The sequence below is a fragment of the Argopecten irradians genome, chromosome 8, assembly GCF_041381155.1.
Source record: "Argopecten irradians isolate NY chromosome 8, Ai_NY, whole genome shotgun sequence".
In the NCBI taxonomy this organism is placed as follows: domain Eukaryota; kingdom Metazoa; phylum Mollusca; class Bivalvia; order Pectinida; family Pectinidae; genus Argopecten; species Argopecten irradians.
The window spans coordinates 28,403,434-28,431,300 of record NC_091141.1 but is presented as its reverse complement, the minus strand read 5'-3'; the positions used below and the strand labels follow the sequence as shown (position 1 = coordinate 28,431,300).

General features: G+C 33.4%; 2 protein-coding genes across 4 annotated transcripts; one reads left to right on the top strand and one right to left on the bottom strand.

Moving 5' to 3' along the window:
- Positions 1-1,639: 1,639 nt before the first annotated feature.
- On the bottom strand, positions 1,640-11,219 carry LOC138330056 (uncharacterized). 3 transcript variants are annotated; one of them, XM_069277433.1, is made up of 7 exons: positions 11,141-11,219; positions 8,899-9,646; positions 7,891-7,993; positions 6,571-6,746; positions 4,214-4,366; positions 3,215-3,337; positions 1,640-2,752 (listed from the first exon to the last, which is right to left on the bottom strand). In XM_069277433.1, the coding sequence occupies exons 2-7, from the start codon at positions 9,630-9,632 to the stop codon at positions 2,644-2,646; spliced, it is 1,398 nt and encodes a 465-aa protein (XP_069133534.1). In that variant the 5' UTR covers positions 9,633-9,646; positions 11,141-11,219; the 3' UTR covers positions 1,640-2,643. The 3 variants fall into 3 exon arrangements, with proteins under 3 accessions (XP_069133534.1, XP_069133532.1, XP_069133533.1); XM_069277431.1 differs by having other exon boundaries at positions 1,642-2,752; positions 11,102-11,187; XM_069277432.1 differs by having other exon boundaries at positions 1,642-2,752; positions 8,899-9,453; positions 11,102-11,177.
- On the top strand, positions 11,184-26,442 carry LOC138330057 (uncharacterized protein KIAA0930 homolog). The gene is made up of 10 exons (XM_069277435.1): positions 11,184-11,319; positions 12,917-13,071; positions 13,552-13,656; positions 14,322-14,399; positions 15,108-15,209; positions 15,534-15,674; positions 16,846-17,055; positions 18,187-18,361; positions 18,889-19,038; positions 19,592-26,442. The coding sequence occupies exons 1-10, from the start codon at positions 11,196-11,198 to the stop codon at positions 19,630-19,632; spliced, it is 1,281 nt and encodes a 426-aa protein (XP_069133536.1). The 5' UTR covers positions 11,184-11,195; the 3' UTR covers positions 19,633-26,442.
- Positions 26,443-27,867: the final 1,425 nt, after the last annotated feature.

The following is a 27,867-nucleotide window of genomic DNA, read 5'->3' as shown; positions in this document are numbered from 1 at the left end:
TTACAGAGTCTAAAAATTTTTGGAGAAGAAAAACATCATGATTTTCGTGTATCGTCACTGTCGAAAAATTGCTTTTCATAATACATTTTGTAAATAAACATCATTTGATGTGTTCATCACATCTTTGAAATGCTTATAGGAGTGGACCGCTGAGTTTGGATTCTGTTAATTATCAAATATTACGAAGAAACTCATGGGACAATATATTTACAGGTACATCCGTAAGTCTACTGTAAGGTAACGTCAGCAGGTCAAGGTGTATGCAAGTATGAGTATTTGTGTACACAGCTTGTTGATAACATAATAACGCTAAAATAAAGTTCTTTTCTTTCTACACACTGATTTAGTTTTTTATCTAATAACTACATTGACAAAATTGTATACAGTCAATCCAATTTTGATATAATTTTGTTTATCGATAATGATTCCTTTTAATAAAGCAACAAAAAATATTTTGAGTCTGAGGCTGTAAATTTCGAAATGATTCCAGGGTCTGTTATGGGATTTTAGGTCGTCGTTTGATATTAATGATTTTTTATTTCATTCTACAATCTCCTTCATATACTATCCTTTCTCACATGATTCTGATAGATTTTCTGATCTGATGTTTTTAGAACTGGAAACATATCACACGTATTTGGATTATATATCAAAAATGAACATAAAGCAAACATTATTTCTAAATGTGTACAAACTTCAAAACATATACAGGATGAAACGTTTATGCGTTTTGAGTTATATGTGCCGTATGTTTTATACACACGAATCAATATAAGCTTTTAATATGTTATTCATCAACAAAAGTTACTAACATTTTGAAAACTCCAGTACTTTCAATGCATTGGTTTTAATTTTACAAATACAAATTAGAGCAGAAAATGATGTTTAGCAGTACTGCCAAAATTCATTATATATACATGTACATCTATAGATAAGCGAAATGAGAATCTACTGTCAGACCATGAAGCCAAATTGTGGTTTACAATTTCATTTCTCATTTTACAGCGTTATTAACATACATAAGGCTTAATTCATTTTACAGCGTTATTAACATACATAAGGCTTAATTCATAAAAAAAACTTTTGGATTTCAATAGATTAATGAAGAAAGATTAACATGCTAAAATTTTTGTAGATGTAACCGGGATCAGAATCGTCTGCCAATATTGCTACATCACTAAGCACACAGACTTCACCACTGACAGGAGAGCATCCTAAAACGTTTTAATTAGGCAAAGGTTTAACTTGCTACTTATTTTTTCTCAAAGAAGTTGGTCGAAAAATCGCAGGATTTTGGGGTATTTAGTTGTGAAATTAAATCATTCAAATACACAAGACAGACATGTATGATGTTTTAATTATAAACATTATTTACAACACAGAATTTGCACTGTGAAACATAGTTTTTATGTGTTCTGTACGATTAGATAAAAACATATCTAAGAAGTTGTTTTACAATACTTATAAAACTGTAAAGATGTGAAATGAAAACGTAGATCACCGCTGGGTTTACTTACTCCATAGTAGGACGTACTTAGTGCAGATGTAAATATAATATTTTTGCCCAAATTCATTTTGATATCATACATTGTATCGGTATCATTAAAACATAGGTCTAAGCATTGTAAATCTTTGAAATTCTTTCAAAATGTTGGTAAATTTTCATAGTAATGTAAAACTTTTTTCTTGATTGATTAATATGAACAAATAAATACGGCACATGGCCCACTCCCGCAAGTTGATTTTGATGTTTTTGAAAATAAATTACTGAAATACTTCATATTGTGGTACACTCTCATCGAATATGTTTGTGTTGACAAAATGATCTTTTTCCATCCGTCTCCTGTAATTCGTTTGTCAATCCTTGCTATCGATGGACACCTTTTATCACTCAGACGTGTATACTTTGTTTGATTCCCATTTAAGTAATGTGAAACTGATACTAAAACGAAAATGATCCGCCCTATATCAAGTTATTTCGCCGATGTAGCATTGTTGCATATGCTTCTGCATAATACAACATGGAGCGAATTTTATCAGTTATGTCGGGCAAGAAATTGATTATGACTTCATGACAGAAACAATAAAATGTATATCTTTGAAGTTTCAACATTTTAATGATAATTAGCATCGATACTTGTCAACAAAAGACAGGTTACGGTAGTTAATGTTTCCACAAATTATTACTGTAATCCTAAATAATATATTCATTATAGAATCATATACTCATCGCAATCACTAGCTAATTTCAGTATGTCATGTCGATAATGTACAAGTGCATTTGAGTTTTAGGACGAAATAAGGTCGGCCTTTAAAACGAAGCCTTAAATTTCTTACAGTCAAATGTATCTTGAAAAACATTATAATGCCAATGCCCGGTTTGCTTAACTCTAGTTTATATTATTTAGAATGTTGATAGCAGACAGGCGTTGATTGGCTAAATTGCTTACTTGAACAATTGTTAGCACTTTATCCTTGTTCCACATCCATTTAAGGCTTTCCATATTCTTTTGGGAGAATATAAATACAACTTCATTACAATGTAAAACGTTATTTATTCTAACAAAAATGAATGATATACACTAAATTTTGACTCTAAAACCATTTGGTAACATGTATAAAGAACAAGAACGTTTTATATCATCAGAATTGTTCCCTTCTGAGTTGAATAAGCCAGTTTTCTAGGAAAGCGGTCACATCCTTAGTATTGTCTGGTACATCTGCTTTATTGTCATTTATAATTGACAGGAGCCTGCAACAAGCATAAAACAAATTCAAGACAAAGACATAAATTGAAATTTGCAAAACCAGTAATGATGTAGCCACCCTGGCGAAAAGGCAAGTAATTGCATGCACATTGAATAATAAAGTCGAAATGCATTTTTATATACTTTTTCTATGTTTCCGTTCTTACTAGTCAGTTTCATTCCATGTTTCACAAATGGTTGTGCCTTGATGAACTCACAATGAGAACTATATCATATCTGTTGATTTCGTCCCATATTTCCCCAACATTTAATGTGTCTCATCAAATCTATATATTAATATACTGAATACAAACCTTTACCATTTTAATTTTGTCCTAAGTTTGCAAAATGTTTGATATGCCTCATTGAAGCTTTACAAGAAATATAACTTCTTATTTGCTACTTTTGTCCTACGTCCAATGATTAATTTACAATGTATTATCTTTATAAGAAATACAGCCTCTTACCTGTTGATTTCGTCCAACGTTTCTCCAATGGTTAATGCGCCGTGTCTAATCTTCATCAGCATTTCCTTTTCTGTTGATTCATCTAGCCTATATACAATGATTGGCCCTCCTTTAATGATGTCCCTGAAACCAAATGCAGCAGTCTTAATTTGTGCAATGCATAGAAAACCAGATATCCGAGAACGATCTTTATAGTGTCTATCATGGCCATTAAACATTATTTATCAGTGAAATAAAATATTAACCTTTCTCTCTTTGCCCCTTTCCCCCTTTCCTGTGAGCATGAGGAAATATAGTTTGGTAATCAAGTATGGTAACAATTGTTATGAATAAGCTATCCGAATTAAACCTATTGTCCATCTTGTTGGCTGACAAGTTTCAAAATGTAGTGGTATCAATGGGAACCAGCATAGAGTTTAAGAACAAATTAATCAGTACTACTTAGTATCTGAAAAATAGTAGAAGTAAACTAATCTATCAAACCTCATATCGTTCCATCTTTTGTTCAATCAATCATGATATTGATAAATAGCGATAACAAACTTCAACAATCCAAATCCAAGATGACTGTCTGTCGGTTGCCTCTTCAGATCATGACAGTCAAAAATGCAATATGTATAACCAGGGCACAAGGGAAGCTTGCATCAGAAAGTTAAGAATAATCCCTTCATGACTTTCTGCGATATTACGGTAAAGATCTTCAACTTAATAAAATTCAAGATGGCTGCCTGATGGCCATGTTGTTGTTTAATCACTCTCAAGTACAACATGCACAACGTTAACTAGGGTCCATATGGGAAGCCTATATATGAAATTTGAGAAAAAAATCTTCAGTACCTTCTGAGAACTAGCGCAAACAAGAATTGTCCATGATCATAGGCAATTTGTATAGTGCACCATCTGATTATGATGGGTGAAATTTAAACAATGTCCTCTGTACAAATAGTGTAATCATTTGAAAATTATAATTAACAACAATTTACTTGGTATAACACCTACACTGCATTTTGAAGAAGACGGATGATGATATAAGCGAGTTTAGACATGCGGTCAGTGAGAACTTCTGTTGGAGAATGTCCATCTGTCCAGCGATATAGTTGCTTAGTTCCTTTGCTTCCACAGGCATCACGAAGGTATTTCTCCAGACAGTTCCTACCAACAAATAAACAACAGACATCACAAAGGTATTTCTCTAAGCAGTTTCTACCAACAATAAACAACAGACATCACAAAGATATATCTGCAAACAGTTTCTACCAACAAATAAACAACAAACATCACAACGGTATTTCTCCAGGCAGTTTCTACCACAACAAATAAACAACAGACATCACAAAGGTATTTCTCTAGGCCGTTTCTACCAACAAATAAACAACAGACATCATAAAGGTATTTCTTCACGCAGTTTCTACCAACAAATAAACAACAAACATCACAACGGTATTTCTCCAGGCAGTTTCTACCAACAAATAAACAACAGACATCATAAAGGTATTTCTCCAGACAGTTTCTACCAAAAAATAAACAACAGACATCACAACGGTATTTCTCCAGGCAGTTTCTACCAACAAATAAACAACAGACATCATGAAGTTATTTCTCCACGCAGTTTCTACCAACAAATAAACAACAAACATCACAACGGTATTTCTCCAGGCAGTTTCTACCAACAAATAAACAACAGACATCACGAAGGTATTTCTCTAGGCAGTTTTCTACCAACAAATAAACAACAGACATCATAAAGGTATTTCTCCAGGCAGTTTCTACCAACAAATAAACAACAAACATCACAACGGTATTTCTTCATATTGTCAGTATTTCATACCATAAAAAACAAGGACATAGTCATTCAGATCCCCCGCCAATGGAGATATCAAAGCTGAAGTAAGTTTGATTGTGGAGACTTATGTGTATGAAAAAAAAACAGGAAAAAGGAAGTTGAGCTAAAGAAAGATGGAGTATAATTCAAGTAGAGCGGGGCTGCAATTGTTGAATCAGGTATACAGCCTTGACATTTATATTAGACTATATACACAAAGATGGGTGGAGTTTTGCAAAGTAACATTTACCATTTACCATGATATTTTCAGCAATGTTTCCATGGTAACGGAAAAAGTGCAAAAAATGAAAACCTAAAAATAGCAAAAGGTACTACTAGACCATAAAAAGAATGTGTCTATGAAGTTTCGTGGAAATATCTCTGCTGGTTTTAGAGTTATGCTCCGGAAATGAACCTGCTACAAAAATATGATATTTTCAGCAATGTTTCCATGGTTACGGAAAAAATGCAAAAAATGAAAACCTAAAAATAGCAAAAGGCACTACTAGACCATAAGAACAATGTGTCTATGAAGTTTCATGGAAATATCTCTGCTGGTTTTAGAGTTGTGCTCCGGAAACGATTCTTACACAAAAATCTGCCATTTTCAGCAATGTTTCCATGGTTACAGAAAAAAGTACAAAAAGTGAAAACCTTAAAATAGCAAAAGGCACTACTAGACCATAAGACCAATGTGTCTATGAAGTTTCGTGGAAATATCTCTTCTGGTTTTAGAGTTATGCTCCGGAAACGAACCTGGTACAAAAATATGATATTTTCAGCAATGTTTCCATGGTTACGGAAAAATGCAAAAAATGAAAACCTAAAAATAGCAAAAGGCACTACTAGACCATAAGACCAATGTGTGTATGAAGTTTCGTGGAAATATCTCTACTGGTTTTAGAGTTATGCTCCGGAAACCATTCGTACCGACGGACGGACGGACGGACGGACGGAACCCAATTGTATATCCCCCGCCAACTTCGTTGGGCGGGGGATAACAACAGGCATCATGAAGGTATTTCTGTAGGCCAGTTCTACCACCAAATAAAACAACAGACATCACAAAGGTATTTCTCAAAGCAGTTTCTACCACCAAATAAACAACAGGCATCATGAAGGTATTTCTGTAGGCCGGTTCTACCACCAAAAATAAACAACAGACATCACAAATGTATTTCTCAAAGCAGTTTCTACCAACAAATAAACAACAGACATCACAAAAGTATTTCTCAAAGCAGTTTCTACCAACAAATAAACAACAGACATCACAAAGGTATTTCTCCAGGCAGTTCCTATAAAAAAACAGGCATTACAACAATGGCATTTCTCCAAGCAGTTTCTGCCAACTTGAGACATCATAAAGGTTTTTCACCTTTCATCCTTTTGAACTAGTTTTGAAAAAGAAATTGTGAAATTTAGTAGCCGTGAAAAAACATTGCTTTACTGTAGTTTGATTGTTAAGTCCCCTTAAAGTTAATCAAATATAATTTATAAATCTGGAGCTAAATGATGCATAACTATATTAAGTTACCTGTTGACAAAGAGACTCCTGTTTTGCTGGAGATGTTTAAATGCAGGACTTGTATGGACCAGAGTTTCATCTGCGATAAATAATGTTTCCACACATCTATGATCTCCAGACATCAGGAGCTCCCCGAAACGGAATATTTCATGGATGGTGAAGTCACATGACTCTGCATCATTACTCTAGAAACAGAGCAACAGTAAATTATAGCCAGACATGTTAACCTTTGGTGAACAAAAAGAGGTAGATTTTTACTCAAAAGCGGTAGCATTGCACGCGTCATTTTTCGCGGCGCGTCAGAAATATATAAATTATCAATCAATAATATGATAACCATTCAAAATTTCATTATCTAATTAAACTAATTGTAATTCGCACCAATTAGCAAAATGTTTAGTTCCATATCTATATAATAATAAATTCTATTTAATTATTCAATGAAATTGGTTCAACCAGTATTAGACAGCTTACACACACTAGCTATAGACAATGGGACTAATTCATACTCTATGTATACATTTGTGTATATCTGTGAACCGATATCCATTTTCTGTCATTATTTTTTCTTTCCTTTTCTCTCTTTCCCCTTATATTAATCGTTTATTTATTAGTTTATATACCATCCCTATTCGTACCCTTATCCCCTTTACCTCCTTCCCCCCTTTCTCATCCGTCTTTCTTTTTCCTTTCTTACCCCCTGGCCCCTTTTCATAAATAATAATAAAATACAATATAATTTCTAGTGTATGAGAGGAAAATGCCAGAATGGAAGGAAATTTGAGTAATGTGCATGTATATGTGGCAAATGTAGTCTTTGTTAAAACATTGTTTGGAAAATAAAAAATAAAAATAAAAAGAAAAGAAATTGGTTCAACCAAAATTGGACAGCTTACACGCACTAGCTAGACAATGGGACTAATTCATGTACCACGTGATATCAGATAATGTTTGTGCGGGACTAGTATCACCAGTAGTGATGCAATTTTGTAATGTTCCTGCTAAAATGACGTAAGCATGCATGAGATATGATCTTTTAACATCATTCCATCACCAATAGAAACAATAGTACCACACAAATGTTATTAGGTATCACATAGTGCATGTATGTGAATTTGTCCCATAAGGATTTATAGCATTTTCCCACTAAATATGGGAGAAAAATAATCAAACATGGATCTGTCAATTGGACAGGGATACCTCAACCCTCGTGAAAGATTTTGGCCATAAAGGTTGACAAGTAAAAATCTTCCACTTAGGTAGAGATATCCAATTGGTATACCCATGTAAGATTTTATCAGCTAGTATTTTCACAGCTGATTTCTATACTTTTAGAGTTTGTTTAGGAGGGTTGAATCCCAAAATATCTTCTGTTTTTGCCTGGTACACCAAGAACATGTCCATGTCACTTGTAGGGGTGTGGAGGTTATATCTGAAACAGGCATACATTTATCTCGCTCATTATCAATAGACTGAAGGTTATAATCATTAGAAACAATTACCGTATTCGACCCAATAAGCGCCCAGGGCGTTTAAAAAATTGAAAAAAAATGGAAAGGTGCTATTCAGACGAAATTATTGCAAATCTATACAGTTTTGTGTAGTTTGGGTCTTTATTTGTGCCTGGGTAATTGAAATTGAGCCCTCAAAAAAGAGGAGGGGCGCTTATAGGGACATGGGCGCTTATTGGGTCGAATACGGTATTGTTTTCTCCTGCATTATAAGCTCCATGATCATTACACAACTTCTATATGTCAGACCATTTAAAGCAAACAAATTTCCTTGGGTTTTCAAGATTGTTGTATTATTGCCAAAAATGGTCAGGGACCCCCACCAAAAATCGTTAGGGAGGACCCTGCTAAACCACTGATCCACTAACTGGGTATCAGACTCTATAGCATAAATAACCTATGACCTTGACCTTGACCCATTTCAATCTAATCCTTGTTTTAAAATTTCAAGGTGTGAACAATTTTGTTTCATAATATTATCAATAGACTGTCAGTTAGCTACATTAACTGAGAACTTTTTTTCTTTCTTATTGTTGAAATCCAAGATGGCCACTGAGCAGCCATTTTGAATCTGGTTATTAAGCCAAATATGTTACACAGCAGATCTTAAAATTCTGTAAAACACGATAGTTCAAATGCCATTGACAAGCATAGTTTGTCATAATTTGATATATTGAATGTTTTGCTGATGATAACCAACCCCTGATGACTCGATTCCTCGACCTTTTAACCAGGTCCCCTGCAGTTTGAGTTAAAATTGAGGCTTTACAATACTGTTTTGGTAAATGATAAAGTTTAGAGAATATTAATATAAATCAATCTATACCTCCTGCTTCCAAAAGGACATGCCATTACAATGCTGCCGAGCTCTTTTGTGATTTTCTCTAATATCTTCATCCAATTTTCGTTCATCAAATCTACATCATCTGATGAAAGGAAAAATGGAGGTGGTATATTTTCCTCAGCCATTTTTATTTTTTCCTGACGTTTGTTTTTCAGTTCATCATGAAAGTTATTAATCAAAACACATAAGTTTTCTCCGATGCCTGAGGGTACTTCCTGCCAATTCCTGGCTTTGTTTAACGGTGTGTCGTCTTTGAGTTGAAACTTTTCTCCATCTGTCGCTTGAAAACTGAGGCATCTTTCACCAAATTCATTCAGAAAATGTCTTTTCCATTTCACGTCAAAAAACTTCCAATCAGAGTGATTAGAAACATTTCCATCTACATGATGATCATTTTCTGTTGTTTGAAACGTTTCCATTATCATGGAATCACATCCTTCATGGGTTGCCTTAGTAGAACAGGAATCAGTACTCAACTTGTCATGGATGTCACTTGCCATTTCAGCATAACCATGCCATCCATGGCAGTTGTTTACACTGAATATGATGACAACACAATTGCCATTATTCCGTGCTTGTGTGAGAATATCACCTGGATGTGGGGGCTGCTGCCTATTTCTGCAGGCCCATTTTGATGTGTTGATACACTTGCGTAATGATGCTATACTGTCACATTTGGCAACGAAATAACACTTTTTACTCTCATCAGCAGCCATAGTGCAGATTCTGTCTGAAAGCAATGAAAAAATGAAACTTATAAATCATAAATGTAGAAAATTGGTTTCTGTTGTTTCCCCGTCTCTAGAGTTTTCCATGTCTAGATGACCTTCCAAGGATATTCCATGGGTTATCCATGGAATTCCATAGAACATTGAAATTTTATTTCCATGTTTGTTTCCATGGAAAGTAAATGGATTTCCCATGGAATGTTGTACTTAGACAAGTTTTCAGATAGAACTGATGAAAAAATTGTACTTTGACTATTTTGGACATGGAAAAAGAAAATAAATTGCAAATCAAGCAATCTGAATCACCAAGACCAGGGATCTCAGCACTCACCATTTAATGATCTACGTTATTAAATAGAGAGATTATTTCTGTGTTTCCCTCTATTCTATCTTCTTTTGAATCATTTACTATTTTAAACTCTGAGAAACTACAAAGTCATCAATATATCTATTTCCATGTTTTCTTTTCTAATCAGTCCCCAGATTGTGATATGCATTAACTGAAAAAATATATATACAGTGAATCTTGTTTTAGCAATCACCTCTGTATAAAGAATATTTGCTTAATAAGGTCTCTGATTAGAATCCTTAACATAGGTAAGAATATACATAAAGACTGATTGGTGATGAAGATCATTCCCTTGTCCCCTGGGTGGGTCTTTTACAGACAAGTTTGATTGTATATATGGAATATTGGTGAGCCTATTTTTCAAAATAACTCAAGAACCCTAAATATATTCTAAAAATAGTGATATAAGATGGTACTGAGAAGTACATTTTGTATAGTGATAAAAACTTCATTATCAAATAAGATTACAACCTTTTGGCCATGCATCTTAAAATCTTGATTGATCTCAAAATGCAATATTTATGCATTATTTGTAAAAAAAATTCTCAATAAATCGTTTAACAAGATAATTATCTCATTCGAACTTGTTATATTTATTTCATAATTTTTCTGCTGAGCAGCCATTTGGAATCTGGTTAGCCCAAAAGATTACACAGCAGATCTATATAGGTACATGGCATTTTCAAGTGGAACATATAACAGCGATTGAGAATGTCCAATGAAGGACTACAGATCTTTAGAAAGTTAATACTAAATTACCAAAGATTTACCATATTCGGAAAAAAGAATATGCCAAGTCCAACTCTGGCCCACAGACGAATCTGAGGAGACATATGATAGAGACCTGACAATTTTTCAACACATACATTTGCTTTAAGCAATCAGTCACCCTGAACTTGCAACATACACATGGATATACAATATATAGCATATCGTGTACTAGAAGTCACGACTACAAATTATCATTTAGCAGATCTCAGAGAAACGTTTACGTTGGAAATAGAGAAAACTGGTCTGATGTTCTTTTAATTTAAATTGAATGTACATAATAGTTGAATTGTTTAAAAAAAAAGTACAGGGAAATATCACGCTCAAATCTGATACATACCTGTGATTGATCAGGTGGAAATGGTGGTGTAATACTCACGTGTAAACAACTTTTGACATTTCACCGGAACCGGAAGTGGATGTGTAGATGAAAAATGGCAGACGATCAAGAGGATGGAGATCAACTGCAGATGAAAACAAGTAGCTCTATTCAGCAGATGCTGAGTTCTATCATTCAAGAACGATGTAAAGATGTCGTCAAGTTCACATCAGACGGAGGTTTGTTTATGGTTGTGTTTTGTTAACTATCTCCCCCATTTATTACTACCAATTCTACAGTACGTCTCTGACCAAAACAAACCCGTAATCTGGTAATATCTGATAATCACATGTCATTACATGTAGGCCTACCGTACGTATGCGTATAAATGTAATCCAACTAATTCGAAATCCTGTTTGTAAAAAAAGTTAACTGCTGTATTCACTCGTGTATTAATATACAATACAATACTGAACATATACATATTTTTTTATTGATCAGCTGTAGGCTGATTTAACTAAGATGACAAATCATTTTTTGATTCATGTCGTTTCACATGTGTTTAATTCACTGACGTTTTGACTTGGAAAAAAATACACTAATAATAATATTGTTTTAAGAATGACTGAATTATGTTTTAGCACAGGAGTTTGACGTACGCGTTCTGTCAATAATATATAGTATAAATATATTAAAATTACCCCCATATACATTGTACTATATGCCTAGTTTTATAAAGTATATAGGGGTATTTTTTATATATTATCTATAACAAGTTAATATATATTATTGACAGAACGTCAAACTCCTGTGGTTTTAGATGTGAAGTTACTAAACCATAGTAGTGATATGTATTGTATCAGTGTGGAATGTTTAACTTAGCTGTGCAAAACTGATAGATCTGCAAAAAAAACACTGCTAAAAAGTACAGTAAGTATGCAGGCAGCTGTTTTCATGATTATCTAATTTATCTTATGCAGTTTATATTTATAACATGTGTTTAATTCACTGACGTTTTGACTTGGAAAATATAGGCCTACAAAGATGATGATTAAAAATACACTTATAATAATATTGTTTTAAGAATGACTGAATTATGTTTTAGCACAGGAGTTTGACGTTCTGTCAATAATATATAGTATAAATATATTAAAATTACCCCCATATACATTGTACTATATGCCTAGTTTTATAAAGTATATAGGGGTATTTTTTATATATTATCTATAACAAGTTAATATATATTATTGACAGAACGTCAAACTCCTGTGGTTTTAGATGTGAAGTTACTAAACCATAGTAGTGATATGTATTGTATCAGTGTGGAATGTTTAACTTAATAGCTGTATTATATATTTTTGCCAAGTTCGGCACCTGCGTAATACTTCAGAGATACCATTTCTACTGACTTCCAGTACTCAATAATTGCCGGACGGTCGGTCCAGACCGGATTTTAAAATAGGCGGTCCGAGTCAAAAATTGCAGGACATGTCCGTCGGACCGGCAAATTTCGCGATGTCTGGATGCAAAACATTATTGTACCTGCCGAATTGAACTGGGTCGATCATTAGTGACCATCATGATCAGTATGGGAGAGCATTCGGCTACTAGTACATTGTATATAGCTAGTGTTCGGAGGTTCCGGGTTCAAATTCTGGCCACTAAATTTTCTCCTCTCCTGTTACAAATCCTTATAATGCAGGTATAGCAAAATTAAATAACTCACAATATAATTTGTATAGTTTTAAATTATGCATTGGTCATACTAAAACAATCTAGATGTCATAGAGACACATGTATCTACAGGCCTAATTGTTGGGTGTTTTTTTTTTGCAGAATTTGAATTAGTTCCCAACACAGTAAATGATTTCTGGACAAGTCTATTCACCAAATACTTCCTCAGTGGCTCTGTTTCAACAGATGACACTCGAGATGACATGTTGTTTTATGTCAGGAAGACTCCAAACCCAAAGGGGAAGTTTTATATAAAGGTTGGTTTATATGGTTATATTTAAAATATGTTATAATAGTCAAAGTTTTGATAAAAATTACATGGAAATATTTATATTACCCGTATACAATTATTTGTTAAACATTTGGATCTTTCGAAAATGAAGTAGTTGACATGCAATAGCATTGCATGCGGTTGTATTTATATATCAACAGTACATTATTTTCATGCATAAATATTATATCACTGGATAGTATATAATTTTTTTAATAAAAAAAAAGTGATCCATGGGACGATTATTTTAGATGTCACTTTTTAATAGGTAAACATTATATAAACTATGATATGATGTGATGAAATTATGGTAAATGGAGTTAATATATATGCCTAAATAGACAGGGATTAAAATGAAGCAAATATGATATACATTTTGTATTTAGTACCTACTTGTACAAATCAATATTAAATGATATGTACTTCTCAATATGAGATGAAATTAAATGGACTTTATGCTTTATAGACAGAGATTGAGGTGTACCGGCGAGCCTCGAAGAATGTTCCTTCTCTCGAGGATAAAACAATCAACTGGGAAGAAACTGTGTACCTCAACATTATTCTCCATCAGGTAACTAGAATCAAGGCAAATACACATCTAAGGAAAGGTCATATTATGTTCCAATTAGAGTAATACTAGACTAGTATGTTATTTACCTTGTAAATAAATAATAAGGGGAAAGAGTTCTGTTCGTGCTAATGCATACACATATGTGGTACTATGTATACCATATTTGCCCAATTAGGATTCAGCTGGGATAAGGAGAAATGTTGCAACTGTCATATATAGATTAGATGTGTAGGAGCCCAGGTTTGGAGCTAAAGATTCCGATATCGAACTTATACATCTTCACACAGTGTCAGTAAATGGGACGCACACTTATCTGAATGCTTATTACTACAGTGAATTGGTAATAACTTGACTTGTGCCTGCGGCTGTGTGTGCTTATTACAAAGGACAGGTAAAGGCTTGTGCACACATAAAGCCTTATATTACCCATAATCTGATTAAAATTATTGTCAACTTCTTTACGTCCAAGGTTTGTAAAAATTAAACTAGTAAATTAAGATAATTAATTGGAGAGGCTGAGCATGTCTTTGCTATTGATTTTAACCATAGCTATACTGGGTCAATTCCATTATTATTATGAGATGTGTCTCATGTCCTGTTTTAATATTTATAAGTGATAAATGTACTTGTATATATGTGATTAAAAATTATTGTGTTATTTTCAGTTTGAGTACACCGTTACATGTGCTGTTTGTACAAGAACCAGTGAAAATAATCTTCAAATCCTGAAAAAATTTTCACAGGTAAAGTTTCGTCTGTCCGTTGAAAATTCACATTATCAACTTCTTCTTGAAAATCACTGGTCAGAATTCGGCCAAATTTCGCTAGAAGCATTCTTATTGGGTGGAAGTTGCAAAATAATGTCAAATGGTTGGGCTAACCTCTGGGAGCCTGAGGGGCAGAGCTAAAAGGGGCCAATTTGGTCAAATTGCTATACATTTGTAACTTCTTGAATGGATATTGCTCTCATTCATAGTGTATATACATTGTACCTTGGTATTAAATTTATATCAGGTTGGGGATTTAAAATTGTGCAATTGGTTGGGCTGCATGACTCTCTAGAGGCAGAAGAACAGGGGCAAAAGGGGTCTATTTGGCCATATTGCTATTTAAATGGGATTTGATATTGAACAAATGGTTAAGCTGATTCCCATTGTAGCATGCATGGGTCATATTACCATAGGTACCTTACAGTCAAGGTCAACTTGGCCAGACTGCTCTGAAATGTTATGAATCGATATCATGTATATTTATTTGTGCATCATCTTGATCTGCTTTTATAATTTGTACAGCTTCATATAATTGAATTAACATAACTTCAGTATGGTGGGTTCTAAGCCATGAAAGTATTTGGTATTACTGAATTAAACCAGGTGAGATATATAACCCCTCTGGGTCTCTTGTTTTTGTATGCTGTTCTTTAATACTGCTGTATGATTTTGTTCTGTTAGCGTGTCTATCCGTCCCCAAGTCGAAGGAGAATGGACAGCAAAGGAACAGAGGAGGAAATGACATACCCAAATATCTTCTTCACTGTCGATAATTTTGAAGAGGTATAGCCAAAGATTGAAATTTTTAAATACAATGTATTATTGATTCTTTCAAATTCATTACATAGTTTTTAATCATGTCCATTTATTTATTTATCTGATTGCATTCTTTAATTAGTTATGTTTTTAATCATGTCCATTTATTTATTTATCTGAGCATTCTTAATAAGTTATGTGGACTAACTACGGTATTAATTTAGATACATCACTGCTAAATTTTGATGAAATATCTTTCAGAATCAGATCGATCAGTATTTTAAAATTGAAGTGTGTGTATTTTCCGACATTCAGGAGAGATTTTGACAGCTTGTAATATGATATTTTCAGGCATTTGGAGACATAATTGTCCGAGATAGTGAGATGGTATGTGTTGAACTCACAGCAGCCGATAGGAAAGGTACCTTACAAGGAGTTATCTTTCTTGGATCAATACGCTATGAAGCTCTGAAAAAGGTGTATGATGCACGAGTAAGTTCTCACAGTTAAATTGTAATTCAACAGCCTATATTCCAATTAACAGAACCTTCTTGTGGTACCAACTTGGAACAGGATCTCTATGTAAATGTAAGAAAACATGACACGCTTATCAGGTTCTAAGCATGCATTATATCTTAAATGGTGGATATCAACATGATTGTGCCAGCGTCGTTTAGATCTGTTAGCACATTTAAGACATTTCTGGCACTTTATGAACATATATGCTCAAAACAGTCCTGACTAATTTCAAGAGCCAGATGGTGCAAGTAGCCAAATTGATATATAGTGATAATTTACATTACCAGTTTATCTTTGATTCTGTTATTAGATCTCAATTGACTAATAAGGCCCATGGGCCTCTTATTTAGAGTTATGGCCCCTTAGTTACAAAACAATCAACCGACTACTCCTCCTATACTACTGGACGGCTTTCAAAAAAATTTGGTGGCAATAATCCTGTATTCACTATTGATGTGCATAATCTATATCATAATTTTTTTCAAGTTATGCCCCTTTGTTACAAAACTACTAAAAAACTAATGGTTGGCGGGGCCAGACGATTTTGATCTGACTGGACCACTGGTTAATATTAGGCATGGGTGGCATGCTCAAAATATTTGCCATATGCCCAAATAGTAAAATCATAAAATACATGACATAACAACCAATACCGTATTTGACCCAATAAGAGCGCAGGGCACTGAAAAGAATTGCAAAAAAAGTGGCACTTAATGGAACCGCATTTGGATTAGTCTTCCATTAAATAATAAGTTATTGTACAAACCAAGCCATAAATCAATTTGCCAGAGAAATCAAATATATTAAATTTTATCACTCAGTCTGGTTTTCACATTTTTAGTCTGCATTTAGTTTGCGATAAGTGCTAGTGCAATAAAGGTCTCAAAAAGGGGATAGGGCATATATTGTGTCGAATATGGTATTTAAATATCTGAAAAGGCACATATCTGGTAACTCTCCAATATTTAAATACAGAAATGACAGTAAACTATATACCAAACTATAGTATACACGACTTTATATTCAATCATTTTAACTTTTGTGTTAAGTTGGTAGAAACTTTATAATTATGTTTAGATACATTTATTATTATGATAAAAGATACCAAGCACCTGATACAGTAGAGTTTCTCTGTGTTATATAGGCAAGCTTGACATCAAAGATGGTACAGACTATGTCTCTTGGGTGGATCAAAAGTCACAAGCGCGTGGAGTTTGTGCGGATGCGAGGGCCACAGAGTAAGGGTCATGCTGAGGTGGCAGTTAGTCGGGTAGAAGGCTCGGGACCAGAAACACCAGATCTGGAGAATTTTCCTGTGGAGGACTTTGATGGCCAGGAGAATGACCAACAGCAGGTTAGTGTTAAAGCCTAAGGTTGTCCAGCAGATTATTCTGCAAAATATATTTTACACCATTCGCCAACTGGCCAAATGCAAGTTGAATTTTGAAATGGTGAGTTGAAAAATATTTCACTTGCAATTTTTGGCGAGCTGGTGCATCAGTTATTATTCTCAATATATAGTAAAGAGAACCAGATGACCAAACACTGCACCATACGGACCTTGAGAGAGTGACTTATTCCATGTCATTTAGTCTACTTTTAAAACTATCAATCCTGCTATTCATTATGTGAGCTTAGACAAAAGCAAGTGATACTCTAATCATATGTAACATCAGGTAAATGTTTCTGTTCGTGTTCTGAAATAATAGTCACATCAAGCAGCAACCTCTCCAAGTATTGAAATTTCTGCCGGGATGTACTATCTTACAATTTTAAAGGATATTAGTTTGGTAGTGAAAAAATGTGAGACAAGAAATGTGAAGTAATGGGCAAATCATTTCCTGTCAATGCAGAATTACTTGAAATTTTGGCAGTGATGTGTTAGTTCCTTTAGACAATTCAAGTAGAGGAAGTTATTCTGTTCACTTTAGCTTACTGAATGTCATTATGCTCAGTAATGTTGTACAACAAGTCTGACAGATATTCAATCTGGATCACCAGAATGTGAAATTGTTCTAATACAAACTCTCCAACTTACGGTAGATTACGACATCAAACAAACAAAAACTAAAAATAAATTGACACACCGTGTAATTATTTCTTTAAATTGATTTTACACATATAATGATAATAACAACTTCAAAAATAGTATATCTTCCAATTGATCTTGTATAAAAGATGGGTTCCACAGCCTCTGATTGGTAGATAGAATTAACATGAAGGCTGAGCATGATTCCTTTAGGAGTCGTTGTGGCATTGTCAAGGGCATCATTTAAAATTATCCAGTTCTGATCAGAATCTGTTAAAAAGGCCACTCATTTTAGGTCGGCCCATATAACATTCAGAAGATTATGATCATGTCAGAGTATATAAGCTTTTGACTTGAAATGTGTAAATTTAATGTTTTCTCTAGCTACAGCAGTGATCATGAGTATATAAGCCTTTGACTGGTGTAAATAAAACTTTCTCTATTCTCTATCTACAGCAGAATGAGTACACACGCCGGAGAATGAGTGACCCTAGCTCCTCCTTAGGGTCACTGGTACGGGGCGGTATACGGCGGATGAGTATGAAGAAATCACGATCTGAGACAGAGAGGGTTGATCATACGCTAGACGTAGATGGTTGTCACGAAGTCGAGGCTGGCACTATCCAGGAAGGTATTCATTTTGTTCAGTAAAACTTCCAGATAAACACACAATCAAAATCAAGTAAGATACTTGTTTATCATAAAGAATACCCAAGGGACAAATAGATAATCAGCTTTTACAAGTTGTCATGGTCTTTATACATATTAAATTAAATAATAAATTATTTTTCTTATTCAGCAAAGAGTAGGAAGTGTTTCTAGTTTACAGGTGTTCGTTTTACACAGGTTGTAAGAACTTGTCATTAAGGCAGGTTTTACTGTTGATTATAATCCAAATCTGCAGGTTACAGGTCAGATTAAAAAAAATAAAAAAGGGATATCACAAATAAATATTTCTATAAGATAAGCTGTTTTTGGTTCAGTATTCAGTAATCATTCACTTGATATGTTGGAACAGTCAAGCTTAAACACTTTGTCAGCATGGCTGCTTTGACTATACAAATGTAGATGCATATAAAATTATTTCAATATAAGGTTTTCAACAGAGTCAACCTTAACCAAATCCATCATGGTTTTTTTCGTATTACTGATTTTCAGAATTAAAAAACAAAGAGCAATATGAAGGTTTTATTGGGAAAAGTTTTGGACAAGCCTGGCACATATTTAAGGAAAGAAAACGTGCAGGAAGTGTTGCTCTCAACTCATACCTAACATACATTACGCTTCCATGGCACCGGATAGTGGCCGGTAAGTACTGGGTAGCCAACACCTAACATATTTTATATATACAAATGTATTCCGTCTTTGCATATTACAGAGTTAGCTCCCTTGTGGGTAGATATTCATTGTGATGTCATTATTTTGTGATCACAATCATTCATGTTGTTTTCTAGAAAAAGTATGATGTTACGCTCGCAAACACATGACGTCAAATACCTACCTGTAAGGGCAGATAACTCTGTAATATGTAAATACAGAATATTGTTATGTAAAGTATTCATGTCCTATTTCCAATCAACAGCCATTAAGGTTTTGGTGTTTGAAGAAGTGGGAGATCTTAAAACCACAAACCTATATATTAAAGCTACAGCATGAAGTTCTTGGCAACATTACCTCTTTACTTTATGTCTGCTAAGTTTCAGTTTGAGAATCTGGACCTTCTAGCTAGCTACTCTAGAAATAAATTATTTAAATATCCTTATATGTACTGTAATTGTAAATAAAAATCAGATATTGATTATAAAATAAGCCGTTTGATACAGATTTAATTAAATGCTAATAAAGTCTATTGAATTTGCAGATGTTTTGGACAATCGTCAAAAGCCAGCCCTGCTTTTCTGACAAATAGGAGACGTGGTTGAAACACGTCGTACAAAGTTTGCCAGTTCAGTCGGTGTGACCGGCACAGTTAATGTATGAAGAGGACCACATACAATAAGGCGGCTTCACTGTGTATGAAGATTACAGTTACAAACATATTGTAGTGGGTATGGGAATCCATGTATTGTAAGATTTGTAGTCCTAAGCCCTAGCTCGCATCAGTTATAGCTGACATGTGAATCAAAATATCAGAATTAGCGGGATGGTAAGTAAAAGTTTGGTCAAACTACATTGTACTTGAACCAATTAATTCATGAGAACTGCTAAAGTGCAATGGCAAAATGGCAAAAGTCAAGCTGTAATTAAATGTTAACAGTTAGAATTAGAATCAATGGGCATGGCTGGAGTGATTCAACAGCAGACAGCATGGGAATCAGTAAGTACAGCTGATATGTGAAACAGTGTCGCACATGTGAATCAGTAAACTTAAAACTTAGCTGGTATTTGAATCAGTGGTAACAATTGGTATGTGAAGCAGAGGTCACAGCTGACAAGTAAATCAGAGGTCACAGCAGGCATGTGAAGCAGAGGTCACAGCTGGTATGTGCATCAGAGGTCACAGCAGGTATGTGAACCAAGAGGTCACAGCTGGTATGTAAATCAGAGGTCACAGCTGGTATGTGAATCAGAGGTCACAGCTGACATGTGATTAAGACGTCACAGCTGGCATATATATCAGAGGTCACAGCTGGTATGTGAATCAGAGGTCACAGCAGGTATGTGAACCAAGAGGTCACAGCTGGTATGTAAATTAGAGGTCACAGCTGGTATGTGAATCAGAGGTCACAGCTGACATGTGATTAAGACGTCACAGCTGATATGTGAATCAGATATACCATAGCATGCATGTGAATCTATGGGCACAGCTGGTATTGAGTTTAGTCATAGTGGTCATTTTCAGATAAAGTTGAGATCTTGGCAATTCTACAGCGGCCAATATAAAAATGCCTAAGAAGTAATAATCAAAGACAAAGGCTCCTTCCAAAATCATCCCGGACATACTAGTATTTTCGAATTGATGTTATCAAATTGGTGGTAAAATTGGCTATAATGTGAATCATCAGGAACACACACTGTGTGAACAAATTCATAAAGGGCAATAAGAACTAATTCTTTTTGGAACATTTTTGGACAAGGTTATATATGTGACCTTATTAATTTGAAATTACTAAATTTAAAAAAATGTTAATTACCCGGTAAGTATAAACTGAACATATAACTTTACAAAAAACTTAATTTTAAACTTAAAATAATTATTCATTGAAATAAATTAAAAGATTAAAAGATATCTGTTATAATAATCATGATGTATATTCAAAGAAAAAAATCTTCATTTTTATGCTATCCGTTCAGTTTTATATTTAAAATTATCAGCTGATAGTTCTGTGTTGATCTATGAGTGGCACTCATTCTTGTTGGTATTCCTAGTGTAAGAATGGTGTCAATTAATGGATGTTATGATATATATTATAATGATCTACTAGATCTTTTATCATGATATTCAAGCTGAAGAGTTTCTAAAGCAGATTATAAAGGGTTCTTATCGTTTTCTTATTTCACTAATAGACTATATATTTCATCGTGCATGTAACTGAACTTTATTTTCATCACACAATATTGAAACACAACAGGAAATCATATAAATAGCTATCATAATTACATGTATATATGCAGTGCACTTTATAATTAATCAAAATTTTATTTCATCTTATTCAATATATAGATCTCATATACATGTACATGTGTTCTTAAATAATATTGCTCATGTGTAAAATCCTGGTTTTCACCTATATAGATATCAGATATCTCTTTCACATCTGACAAAATCATGTACATGTGGACATGTAATGTATGTGATTAGTGTCTTACCGTATTCAACTTGATCTGCGCCCCTGTTCCTATAACCACGTCCTTTGTCCCTTTTAGAGACTTGAAAGTTCACTCAAATTGAATTATCAAATGCAGGTTGACATTAAGAACACCTTATAGTACCTTTAGTTTTGATTAATTATTTCTGTTGCAGATTAATGTGGCTTAATACTTTGTGCAGTGATGTTTTGAAAGGTCTTAGTTTTGGTCTTTCTAGTTAAGCACCCCTTTCTTTTCTCTAGTTTGAGAGCCCTGTGTGATGTTGACATTAGGTCAAATGCAGGTTGCATTGACAATAGAAAAACCATATAGTACCTTTAGTTTTGATTAATTATTTCTGTTAAAGATTAATGTTGCATACTTTTTGCAATAATATTGTGAAAGGTCTAAGTTTTGGTCTCTCTAATTAAGCTCCCCCTTGTTTTTCTTTATTTTGAGAGCCCTGTGTGATGTTGATATTAGGTCCAATTTGACAGTTGTGTAAATAAATTATGATAAATTGAAATTTTATATACCGTAAAACATGCCTTACCATCTACTTCTGTATAAAGACCACCTGTTTGATAAGACCACTTTACAAGGTCAAAAATTACCAATCTCAACACAATGCAACCTGTGTATAAAGACCACCTGCTTAATAAGACCACTTCACAAGGTCAAAAATTACCATTATCAACACAGTACAACTTGTGTATAAAGACCACTTTGCTAGATAGACCATTTTCTCTTTGTCTGGTCTTTATAGACAGGTTTATCTGCAACATAAAATCATCAAATGTTCACCCATCATATATATATACATACTGTCTGTAACAGTCACAAAGTCTTAAGATTATTCCCCAATCTTGGATCAACCATATACATTGTATAAACAGAATTTTCTTCTCATATTTAAAAAAAAAATCCACTTAGCTTTTATTCTCAACATGTAGCATAATATTAGTTCACTTAACATCACATCTACTTCAATATCAAATAATAAGTCTTTATTTAATATTCAAATATCATAATTACCTGTATATCATAGAAAAATTGACTTTGTTAAAAGTACTTAACATATACTATGTCACAAAGCTATTCAATATTTATTTAACACATAACGGTGATCTGAACAATTATATACAATATGTATAATGTCCTGTGGTAGAGTAGTGTAACTTGTCAATCCAGGGACCAGCATATTTGGCCTGCTGGTATCATAAGCCAGCTGTCCAGATTAAACACTGTCAGGTTGTAATTACTATTCAGTATTTGCATATTACAGTTAGCTCCCTTGCAGGTAGGTATGTAGAAGAACAGGGAAAATACACATCCTGTCGAGTGCCCTGACCAGGAAACGAACCCGGGTCTCTGGCGTGGAAATCTACGGCTCTACCGACTGAGCCAAAGAAGCATGCTCCGTCAGCTGAGTGACAGAGACCGTATTCAACACTATGTACAAGTCACACCGACCCGCTCCTTTTACACTACTCCCCCTGTTTTTCTTGAGATTTCCTAAATCTCAATCCGAGACTCTTTAACCACCTACCATGGGTTATTTAGTTGGGCGCCAATGTAGAAGAACAGGGAAAATACACATTCCTGTCGAGTGCCTCGACCAGGAATCGAACCCGGGTCTCCGGCGTGGAAATCTACGGCTCTACCGACTGAGCCAAAGAAGCATGCTCCGTCAGCTGAGTGACAGAGACCGTATTCAACACTATGTACAAGTCACACAGACCCGCTCCTTTTACAGGTATAGATTGTTACGTCATTATTTTGTGAGCGCAATTCACATCGCTTTCTCCAAAAAGTGTGATGTTATGCTTGCAAATACATGACGTCACAATCAATACCTACCCGCAAGGGTAGATAGCTCTGTAATATGCAAATGCATAATAAATAAAGAAGGAAAATGCCACACAATTATATATGATGGCATACACAGGATACAGATTAGACAATGGTCTGTTTACACATGACAAGTTATACTGTCTATAAACATACAATTGTACCAATATCATAATTATAAAGCTCTAGCTCATATCAATCACACAAAAATTGTCATAACAGCTCAACAATTAAACTCAGGATTTTTATAGATACTGTGTTTCATAAATAGCCACTAATACATTGTCTAGTAATTCATCATCAGTTGTGAAATTTTGGCTATATAATATCTGTTTATCATATCTAGTCATGAACAATTTTAATTTATTTAAGACTTATAAGACATTATATTGTATATATCATAGATAAAATTAATGTAATACCTAGGCCTGGTACATTCATGTACTGTATGTATAGGTGAAATTATGATTGTGTGTATCAAGTGATATTCCATCAGCTGTATGATATATAGTAAGATTGAATAATATATATATATAATATTAGCTACACCTATATAAAGCTGTATGTTATTTATATTTACTACAGCAGGACAGTAATTGTGGGTGCATGGCCATGCATGCAAGTATGGAATATCAGATGTGTTAAAGGCATATAATAGTACATTGTATGTATACATGATTCCTGAGCTTGCATTGAATGCTGCTTTATGATCATACAAAGTACCAAGAATATAGTAATTTAGATTGGAGTTGTCTTCCCTTGGTACTTCTTGCAATTCTTGATAGAGTTACAGTTTGACTGTCTATATATGAAAACACACTGATATTAAAATTGAAAAAGTACCAAGATAGACTGGAGTTGTCTCTCCATAGTACTTTTTGCAATCATTCTTAATAAAGCTACAGTTTGACTCGTATATAAAAGTACCAAGAATACTTCAATTTAAATTGGAGTTGTCTCTCTTTGTACTTTTTTGACTTGTATTGGTATATCTTTTCAGAACCAGTTGATTGACCTTAGGTACATAATGTATGTATACATTTTATAAGCAAAATGAAAGTTATCATATCTTTACATCAATTAGCTATACCATCATAGAATAATGAAAAGAAAAAAATCAAACAAGTTTTTAAACACTGATAGGGCAGCATCCTGGATACTCCAGGGGTTCCGATCACTTACAATCTCTACGTTCCTGCACTACTTCATATTAAAACTGGCGGCAACAGAACAGAACAGGTAATTTAATTAGTCCTTTGATGTACATCAAAAGAGCCGTATAATGGTACACTGTGGTTGACTGTGTGGCTTTGAAGTTTGGCCTCGCTCTCTCTGTAGTCTGCGAAGAGTTCTTTTGCAGGCCTGTAATTGGTTCAGATTTGTTCCTCTGAGCTGCCTTCAGTTTTACTATGAGATAGTCCAGGGGTGTTGAGATCGTAAGTGATCGGAACCCCTGGAGTATAGAGGATGACAGGGCAGTAAACAATTTGTTTAAAATTAAGCAAAACTATTCCTATAATCCTCTGTTATCCTAGCTAGTATGCTTTAAATGAACTATAGATACATATACTGGTAGATCAAGAACTATTAGTCCCACTAATTGAGCCTTCTTGATGTGAATATGAATTAATTTAGACAAATTACATTTACAAGGTATGTTACATTGTCTGAAATGTCTTTGTCTAAGCAAAAATGTTTAGTCAGGAGGCTGGTGTAAATACATGTAAATAATGATTGAATGTGTGAGCAAAATGCTATAATGATATGTACATACTGTATCATTATACAATTGTTTGTGTCTCATGCATTCCAATTTGTTCAAATATCTACAAGTTAATTTATGTGTGTGTATTATGATATATATTCCATGTAATGTAAGTCTGCAAGTCTTTAGTTGCCAAATTAAGACATCCAAAACAAATGATTTATAATAATATGATTAATGGCGCATTATTGCTATCATTTTCATTAATTCATACAGTCAAACCTGCTATTTAAGGGCACCTCTATATAAAGGACACCTGTCTAGAAAGGACAGTCTCATCAACCCCATTTCATGCAATTTACTAATATAATCTGATCTCTGTATAAAGGACACCTGTCTATAAATGACATTTTTATATGTCCCTTTGATGTCCGTTATAGACAGGTTTGATTGTATTTTATTTTATGCATTCATATTCCTATTTTGAAAGTTTCATTAAATGAACAAATATTATAATGATAATTGAAGTGTGTATGTAATTCGTTTATAGAATGTTCAATGGATCGAAAATATATTAATTAGATTTATCTATAATTAATACTCAAAACAAAATGCTTCCATTTGGAATAATTGAGCGGATGATCAGCCTCATAATTAAAAGACATCAAAATTATTTGAATCAAATTCACAGCCGTCGTTAGGCCATGTAAATCTTAATAGCACAGGGCTGTAACGGACAACCCGGAATGGGATAAAACCAGGGTTGGGGTAATTAAAAATGTAATTGTAATTAATTGCAATTAATTACATTTTTTAAAGTAATTTGTAATTAAGAAATATTTCAATTACATGTAATTGTAATTGTAATTAATTACATTCTAAAAATGTGTAATTAACAATTACATTTCAATTACTTTTCAATTACATATATATATTTACTAATGTCTAATACTAAAATTAATGAATGTAAGACATTTATTTGGCTATATAGAAATTTAAACAGGTTACATATGTGAGGCAGTGACCATAGTATACCCTACACTTGTACCTCTTTTTACCTGTAGTTTTCTCCTGAGGCAATATATACAGGTGTGAGTTGTGAACACATACCCTGTGATTACAAATCACAAAGGTCTTGCTTATATAACACCTATATATACATGTTGATCACCTAATTAGCATATCTAATGAAGGCAAAAATATAGATGATAGCTCAGATTAGTCTTCAACCGCCCCTGCCAAGAAAATTAAAACAGCAAGAAGACTTTTTCAGTTCATTCCACTACACCCTCACGAAAGAGACACAACTCTTAAATCCAATGAAGTAGACACCTACGGGTACATTGGTGAATATTGCACAGAGAGATGTTGGGGACAGAAAGATTTGTATATATATTAGGTTGATATATATAAAAACTGTTGTGCAAATGCCACCTGACTCATCTACAGAATAAATAAAACATCATATTATGATGTAATTATTTAATTATTAAAATGATGGATATTTTTATTGGTTGGTGTTCATGACTTTTTGAGTGAATTAAAACGGTCCTGATGAAGTGGTGTTATGTTTGCTACTACTAATTAAGTGATTATGATGAAGCTTGCTAAGTCTGCATGCAGTTTCTTCTCTTGTGATCGAAATGGATGAGACTTGGATTTGATATACATAAAACAGAATATGTTTCAATAGAAAATTATCTGTTGATATGTATATCAGACCAAATATGTGCAATATTGTTGATTCATTTTTTAGCTCTATTTATACATAATTATATATACATTCATTTTGTGTTTTAAATGAAGCGTTGAATAGTGTTGACTATGCTTATTGATATGTATTATTTTATAATTCATTGTAATTACTGCTTTGATTTTTAAATCAGTTTATAAGATTGATTTTGGGAAGTTATATTTTCAATATCAATTCATGATGATGATGTGTGTATTTACTTAGAATTATGCACCATAAGTAAGTACTTTTATTAAAAAAAATACTAATTTAATAAAATTATTTAAAAATTACATTTCTGATTTAAATAAATAAAAATTTAATTCAAACAAAAACAACAACAATAAATACAGTAACTGTAAATTAGTTGTACAAAATGTAATTTTAAATATTTTTATAATTTGACAAACTTAAATTGTGTATAGCATGTTCTTTAAGTTTAAGCATATTATATATAAATGACTACAGGTTGTGCAGAAGAGACTTGGCATATTCATTAGGAACAATTATTAATGATATTCGTTAATTTTGGCAGAAAATTCCTTCATACAGAATATCATTCATTTTATATCAGTACTCACCCATTAATTTTCTGAGTTTCAATTCCAGGTTATTATTGAAATTAATATTTCTGATCATTATTAGACTATCGATTATAATTACATACAAATAATACTTCTGTGTGTGGAAAATAGTTAAATTACAATATTTGAATTATTCCAAAATTTCTCTTCCAGCCATACATTTTATGACAATTAAAAAACTCATATATTTCTGAAAGATAACTAATTTTTTTGTAATTTTCAGCTGGTCTAAAAACTGAAAACTTGTTGAAAATTATATCAATTTTTGGTGTTAATATTTTGTATATTAAAAATAGTCTACAGGAGCTATTGATATATGATTTGATAATATAATTCAATAATGCTGAATACATATGTCAGCAATTATCATTTCTGACAGCGGAGAAGTAAAAGGTATTTTGCACATGCAGCGACACAATACTACATGTATCATATAGAGTGGACAATTTGTCATGAACATTTCATATATCAAGTGT